At 44.0% G+C, this 8,148-nt stretch overlaps 1 protein-coding gene across 6 annotated transcripts in view; it reads right to left on the bottom strand.

Moving 5' to 3' along the window:
* Nucleotides 1-213: 213 nt before the first annotated feature.
* Nucleotides 214-8,148, bottom strand: part of amot (angiomotin) — a 57,575-nt gene continuing 49,640 nt past the window's right edge. For all 6 annotated transcript variants that reach the window (XM_064978463.1, XM_064978460.1, XM_064978462.1 and 3 more), the window contains 4 exons: nucleotides 6,396-6,724; nucleotides 5,736-5,971; nucleotides 4,839-5,087; nucleotides 214-3,991 (listed from right to left, as the gene is read on the bottom strand). In XM_064978463.1, the coding sequence (XP_064834535.1) occupies nucleotides 3,876-3,991; nucleotides 4,839-5,087; nucleotides 5,736-5,971; nucleotides 6,396-6,724 (930 nt within the window). In that variant the 3' untranslated portion in view covers nucleotides 214-3,875. The remainder of the gene's footprint in view (nucleotides 3,992-4,838; nucleotides 5,088-5,735; nucleotides 5,972-6,395; nucleotides 6,725-8,148) is intronic.

The following is an 8,148-nucleotide window of genomic DNA, read 5'->3' as shown; positions in this document are numbered from 1 at the left end:
AGGTCACCTTGTCCTAGAAAGATTTCCAGGGTTATCGAAACGTTACACCAGGGTAAGCCTACAGGGAACACAGCCCTTAAGTGTTTCTAAAATCCCCTATGGGGTAAAATGAATGGAACCGTTTGCCTGCTAGGTTTTATAACTCTTACTGTGGTACTCTATACCAAAAAAATACATGTAGTGTACATTATAAGAGGAAAATGCACAGAAAAGTCACATTGTATATTTATTTAACAAAATAAATGTAATACTAAACCAAGTAAACTCACTATCTGAAACATTTGGAAAGTCGTCAGGAGTACATAAATTACACCCCAAAAAATGTTCAACCACAAATAAAAACGGCATGAATTTTTTGTTGTTGTAAAAACCAGATGGCTGACTAGAAATACAATTTAATTAAACGTGAATGGCGATTGTACAGTAATGACTGTCAAGCAGCATCTATTTTACAGATGTTGAAAGGCACAAATACTAGAAGACCTTGCATCTTTAAAAAAGTAACATTCATTACTACCAGATATTCCGGTAAACTCACCAACTCTGCTCTTGATTGACCAAAAACGTTAATACATAGTTTGATAATTATTCCCATCACCACACTGATAAGGCAGGTCTACAGGCTCACTTTGACTTAAACATGTAAATGCTAATCATCTGTTTGACAGTAATGGGTACAGAACACCTAATGAAATTTGAAGCAAGACCCATGGACTGGCATTTGGGTGGGACCGCAAAGAGTTGCATATTGTGCTGTATGCTATCAGTACAGATTTTAAGGGGAACACCTTTGCTTTAAGAGTTGAATTAATGTATAAATTACATTTCTGAAGCTTCCGGCGCAGGCTGGTACAGTACATGATAATGGGGACTTTGACATGGCTGTTAGTAACACCATGACAAAACATTTAATGCTCTCCCAATAAATTGAACATGAAATCCATTGGCCTTTTGAAAATGTAACCATTGAAAAGTGTCATTTTACAAACAGTAAAACAGCAAGTGCAACTGATAGCCATCCAAATGAGCCTTAGCAAGAAGCGTAAAATGAACACCAAAAAAAAAAAAATATTAGGTGTTCAATCCCATAGTCCCCACCCAAGGTTCAGTCTCCAATCCCAGGGTCCATTGTCTATCCTGGACAAACAACTTGACACCACAAGGGGAGAAATTGCCCCCCCCCCCCCCTGCTGGACATTTTTAATTTCTTAACACTTTGTGCTTTTTATTCAGTTATAAAACTGACATACTGTACACTATATACAAAGTTATGTGGACACCCCTTCAAATCGGTGGATTCGGCTATTTTAGCCACACCGGTTGCTGACAGGTGTATGACATTGAGCACACAGCCATGCAATCTCCATAGACAAACATTGGCAGTAGAATTGCCTGACTGAAGAGCTCAGTGACTTTCAACATGGCACCGTCATAGGATGCCACCTTTCCAACAAGTGAGTTTGTCAAATTTCTGCCCCGGTCAACTGTAAATGCTGTTATTGTGAAGTGGAAATGTCTAGGAACAACAATGGCTCAGCCGCGAAGTGGTAGGCCACACAAGCTCACAGAACTGCCAAGTGCTGAAGCGCATAAAAAGTCTGTCCTTGGTTGTAACGCTTACTACCAAGTTCCAAACTGCCTCTGGATGCAATGTCAGCACAAGAACTGTTCATTGGGAGCTTCATGAAATGGGTTTCCATGGCCAAGCAGCCGCACACAAGCCTAAGATGACTATGCTCAATGCCAAGCAATGGCTAGAGTGGTGAATAGCTCGCCGCCATTGGACTCTGGAGCAATGGAAAAGTGTTTTCTGGAGTGATGAATCACGCTTCACCATCTGGCAGCCGGACGGACGAATCTGGGTTTGGCGGATGCCAGGAGAACGCTACCTGCACCAATGTATAGTGCCAATTATAAAGTTTGGTGGAGGAGGAATAATGGTCTGGGGTTGTTTTTCATGGTTCGGGCTAGCCCCTTTAGTTCCAGTGAAGGGGAAATCTTAACGCTACAGCATACAATTACATTCTGTGATTCCAACTTTGTGGCAACAGTTTGGGGAAGGCTCTTTCCTGTTTCAGCAAGACAATGCCACTGTGCACAAAGCGAAGTCCATACAGAAATGGTTTGTCAAAATTGATGTGGAAGAACTTGACTGGCCTGCACAGAGCCCTGACCTCAACCCCATGGAACACCAACTGCAAGCCAGACCTAATCGCCCAACATCAGTGTCCGACCTCACTAATGCTCTTGTGGATGAATGGAAGCAAATCCCCTCAGAAATGTTCCAGCATCTAGTGGAAATCCTTCCCAGAAGAGTGGAGGCTGTTATAGCAGCAAAGGAGGGACCAACTCCATATTAATGCCCATGATTTTGGAATGAGACAAGCAGGTGTCCACATACTTTTGGTGATGTAGTGTACTTCTTTCAAACACTGCATCAGCCAGGTTGGAGAAATGTAGATACGAGGAGACAGTTTGTTAGAGCAGGTGAATTAAAATTTTGTTTCCAGATATTATTGGCCTCAGTGTTGTTGTTTTTTTATGTCCACTTAACCTATTGACATTAAAGACAATAGTGGAGTCAGGCCAGGAGACAGGCTGGTGGAGTGTTTCTTTGGTCCCACATTTTTGGCTTTGGATTAAAAATGCTCACAACTGCTACCTAGATTGTTATATGGGTGGATATTTCAGTCACTGTTTGATGTGATATCATAGATATAACATTATCACATCAAGCCACAGACAAACTCATTCTGTTACCTTTGGTCAAAAGAAAGGGACATGTGCGGTTGTGAAACTGGCTTGGATTTCAACTGCTATCATCACCACATAGGAATTGGGCTGCCTGGTTAAACGCAGCCTATCTTTTGCCCAATTATTGTCAAAAGACCAGAATTGGGCTTCCTTTGTAAACAGAGCCATATAGTTTCATAAATACAATGTCAATCGGTGTAGAAAGACAGTTGATTACCAGATTGTCTGATCATTGCATAAACTAGTAGTTAAAATCCTAACGGGCTATTTCAGGCCTAATATTATTTGAAGTAAGTCTGGGCAGACCCTTTCAAACCCAGCATGACTGGAATGAAGGACAGGTGTAGTGGAGAACCTTAACTGATGCATAGGCACATTGGTGAACACCAAACCTCTTCTACTGCTGCACTTCGAAAGAGACAGACCCCATCCAGTGGGGTCACACAGGCAGCACATTGGACCACAGTAGAAATGTGAGTCTCGCTCCCCCAAGTTTTCCACTGTGACATGGGGGGCCGGTCCCCCAATACTTTAAACAGTGCATTGTGGTCCTTGGCTGGCAGTGCCATGTAACCGAATGGCTTCTAAAAACCTATTCCATTCAGTTCGGTTAAATGATACACATGCCATCATACATACAGTATCTACAGGTTAAAATAATGTTTTGTAGTTTACAATATCACTGATTACCCAAGTGCCACGTCTAACATTGGTGAATAATGTACTGTTTACTACACATAAATAGATTACCTAAATCAGACTTAATGTGAAAAAGTAAGTAGTGCAATAGATGCAACGTATGGTAGCCAATACATTTGGTCCAAGGGGGCTAGTTAACCAATAGCCTCCAGCAACACTGATCGTTCTGATGACACTAAAACCTCCCGAATCACAATCCGTACAAAGTATTGTTCATTAAAGCACATCTAAAAAAGTTGTGCATTTGAACACACCCTCGGTCACTCGACAACTAGTTAAACACCAAACGTTGAAAAAACAAAAAAAGGAATCCTCCACCTATTTTGAAAGTGTGTGTCTGTGAATGTTTGTGTGTGTGTATTGATTATGCACAAACACATATTGTCCTCCTGTCCTGTGACCTATAGAGGCCATGGTTCAGTTCAGATGAGAATCTCCACCATGTCGTTGTCCTCCTGTTGAGGGGCTGATGTGGCCTGGGGGTGGGACTGCGCCAGGACACGCCTCTCCAGGGTACTGCTGTGGAACACTGGCACATCTACAGAAATACCGGGAGAAGATTGGTCAACTGATCAAAGGGAACATCTACCCCCAAAACAAAGATTCAGCCTGTTCCCCAATCCCCATATAATGCACTACTTTTGACCAGAGCCATGCACTACGCACTATAAAGGGAATAGGCTATTTGCCTTAAAGAAAACAATATCATGCACACTATATTTGAATAGGCGATTTGACCCCATATTGCCCATCCAGAGCATCTGACCCTTAACCTCTCCCCCCAGCTACTGCTTGGTTGAAACAAATGTGTGGTTTCTGGTAGAGGTCGGCCGATTAATCGGAATGTCCGATTTCAAGTTTTCATAACAATCGGAAATCTGTATTTTTGGGCGCCAATTTTCTGATTTAAAAAAAAAGTACTTTAATTATTATTTTATTTTTAATTATTTTATACCTTTATTTAACTAGGCAAGTCAGTTAAGAACACATTCTTATTTTCAATGACGGCCTTGGAACGGTGGGTTAACTGCCTCGTCCAGGGGCAGAAGATTTTCAGCTCGGGGGATCCAATCTTGCAACCTTACAGTTAACTTGTCCAACGCAATAACGACCTGCCTCTCTCTCGTTGTACTCCACAAGTTACCTGTTATGTTGGCACTGCACATTGCAAAAGCATCCTCGTTGGTCACGTCTAGACTAATTGAAAGTTTATATTTCCCAAATTGCAGGCAGCGAACACTCAAATACTTCATATTAACTGGGTCTGAAAAAAACTCTGGACCCTAGTTAATAAAGCATATAATTAGGACCTGTGGTCAGGACAAACTGCTGGCCTTGTGTCCACGGTGGACAACACTAATGTCGATTGCACTGTCCTACTGTACCTGCGATGCGGTCAGGTATGTAGACGGGGCTGGGGCTGGAGAGGCGGCTCGGCAGGGTCGTGCTCTGCAGGGCTGGGGTGCTAGGCTTGCTGCTAGCCTCCTGGTTCTGGCCCTTGTCTGTCTGGGTGCAGCTGTCCCTGCTGCCCGTCTTAGAGTGGCCTGCTGTCAGGGGCAGGACCGGGGAGGGAGATGACGAGATGGACTCTGTCCTCAGAGAATCGGTACGGTACTCTGGACCCAACAGAACTCCTGAGGGGAGGGAACAGAGAAGACCTGTTAGGCATGTGTTGGTGCTGGGTTACCCATGACAACTTGTTTATTGATGCACATGGAAGCAAGTTGACGTAAGATAAAATAGTCGATAGTAACAGACAGTACATTCAGCATTCACCCAACAATTAAGCAAGATTCAAATCAGCCTGTACCAGCAAGCACAGCACCATTGATAATATTAAACCACCCTCCTCCATCACCAGCAGGCTATTACTCATTCAATGTTACTATTGAAATCGAAGTTACATAAAAACCCACAGCTGAAGACCATTCATGTCAATGATACCCTCCACACCCCTTTGTCTCTCCGTCATCACGCTCTGACGCACACATCTCAGGGGCCTGCGAATCAACTTCCTGTACCCTCCCTGCCCTCTTCCTCCTAACCAGACTTCCGGCTTTTGTCCCTCTACCCTGCATCTGAAATGACACCCTTATAGTTCACTACTTTTCACAAGAGTTCGAGTCTAATCAAAAGTAGTGCCCTCCCTATGTCTGCAGTTCCAGTATCTAACCCACTCAATTCAAATTGATCCATCAAATATAACAAGGGAAAACTCAAATAGTCTTTATCATGTGGCACATAACACAACCAAACCCCATTAAAACCAATAGAATTCTTACCCAGGCTGCCCTTCCAGCTGCTGTCCTTGCGCTCTTCTGTGATGGGGGAGCTGCTGAGGCCCAAGCTGTGTGAGAGCAGGCCCGAGCCGCCCGTGTTGGCGATGGACATCAGAGACTTGGAGGGTCGCATGGTGGCCGCGGCATCCCGGTCCTTGTTGGGATCCTTCCTGGAACGCTGGTGGAGCACTTTGATCATGGCGTCCTTCTCAATGATCTGGGCGTGCAGGTTCTTGATCCTGTGGGACGGGACATGAGTATAGTTCTTAAAATAAAAGGAAGTACAACATCCTGCAAAGTGCAGACTGCATTAATATTTGAATGTGATTGTGTTCTGTATGACCAGTGAGAACAATGGGAGTTATAGACTGGATTTGACTGGGGTCACGGTTGCACTGAAGTTCTAGGATCGAGGGTAAGTGGTTGTAAGTCTAGGATCGAGGGTAAGTGGTTTGTAAGTCGCTCTGGATAAGAGCGTCTGCTAAATGACTTAAATGTAAATGTAAATGTTGTGTTAAGCTGTTAAGGATCGTATCTGTATAGTGCACTGTACAGAACATGATTATTATATGAAATTGATAGGTTTAATGCCTCTCCAGGCATTTTGAAGATCAGTTAATCTGAATAGACCTGTGGATGTGTCTCAAACACACAACTATCTACCTGCTTTCCATGTCAAGACAGCGGCGGTTGGCCAGCAGGATCTCCTCCTCCTCCTTCTGGATACGAGCCTCCACTGACAGCTGCTGCTCATAGCTGCTGCTGGCGGAGTGGCTTATCACTGACGACGACGTGTCCCTCTGGGTGGCGACGGAGGCGGCGGCATCTAAGGCAAACTGCCTCATGACGCTCTCCTCCAGGTACTTCTGCTCCCACTTGGTCATGTCTGCCTCCAGGGCCAGGATCCTCTCCTCCTTCTCCCTCAGGTGCTCCATCAGAGCCGTGGCGTTGTACTCCTGACCACTGCTGCTGCTCTGGGTGCCGCCTTGTCTCTGGATGGGTGGAGGGGAGGAAGGAAGACAATGGGGGTGGGAGGTGTGGCCGTCAGTGAACATAATTGTTCCAAGAGCTCGACCGCCATCCAAGTGAGCAATCAAGTCACATTCACATTTGTATTACCAATACACACAATTTCTGCCTATATCATGGCCTATGGCAACACTGGATGGTAGAGAGGCAAGGCTCCAAGTATGTCTGTAGTCTCTGTGGACCAGACAATCTGTCTGCTCCCAAAGGCTCTAATGGAATATACAGTACCAGTCAAAAGTTTGGACACACCTAGTCATTCAAGGGTTTTTGACTGGTTCTGTACATCGCTCTCTTCCTCTCTCCTACTTCTCTCCCTTCCCCTCCGGTGTTCTGTCATCTACAACCTTTCCCCCACATTCTCAGCATCCTTGAGGACTTGGCTGCGCTCTATCAATGAGAAAACATTATGTGGTGCCCCGCTTGGCTCTGCTCGGACACACAGAAAGAGAGAATGGGATTTAAGGAATAGATCATCTCTGTTGAGACTGGGAGAGAGAGAGCCTGGAATTCTGGGTCGGGTCACCCCGCTGACGCTGAATGCAGCTGAGATGCTGCACCGTCTCATAGGCAGGTTAGTGTTTTTCATCATGAATCTATTTCTGGAGGCCCTTCTGTGGAGTGGTCACTAGCTGGTACAGCCACAAAGTCATAACATCTGATTTAAAGCTAACTCGATCCACACTGATAACCCTAATGCTTAACACTAACCTTAAATCAAGACCAAAAAGCTAATTTTTCTTCACAATATAGCCAATTTTGACTTTGCAGCTGGCTTAAGAGGAAATCGCTCAGTTCTACCTTCAGGATCAGACTCATGACAATAAACATCAACGTCTCAGTGTCTTTAACACTGTTTATCCATGTATGAATCTGTTATTCAATGCGTTTCTGTGCCCCCACCCCCTCCCCGAGTGTACGTTTTGTTTTTTTGTCCTAGCACTACACAGCTGATTCAAATAACCAACTCATCATCAAGCTTTGATCATTTTAATCAGCTGTGTAGTGCTACGGAAAAAAACTCAAACGTTTCCCAGGACCGACTTTGGGAAACGCTGCTCTAGAGGGGTTCGAAAGGACGTTCGTTTTGAAGTGTCTGTCCTATCTGAGAGATATGAGACATTTCAGGAAACTTGTTTTTGACACATATTTAACCCCTTTTTTTAGCTACTAAACTACTTCCATATATATAATATCAGTCTAAACTTTGGACACCCTACTCATTCAAGGGTTTCTCTTTATTTTTACTATTTTCTACACTGTAGAATAATAGTGAAGACATCAACACTGAAATAACACATATTGGAATCTCGTAGTAACCAAAAGAACGTGTTAAACAAATCAAAATATATTTTATATTTGAGATTCTTCAAAGTAGCCACCCTTTGCC

The sequence above is a fragment of the Oncorhynchus masou genome, chromosome 11 (genome assembly GCF_036934945.1).
Source record: "Oncorhynchus masou masou isolate Uvic2021 chromosome 11, UVic_Omas_1.1, whole genome shotgun sequence".
Classification (NCBI taxonomy): domain Eukaryota; kingdom Metazoa; phylum Chordata; class Actinopteri; order Salmoniformes; family Salmonidae; genus Oncorhynchus; species Oncorhynchus masou.
Note: the sequence above shows the minus strand (reverse complement) of the source record. Positions and strands in the feature narration are given on the sequence as shown.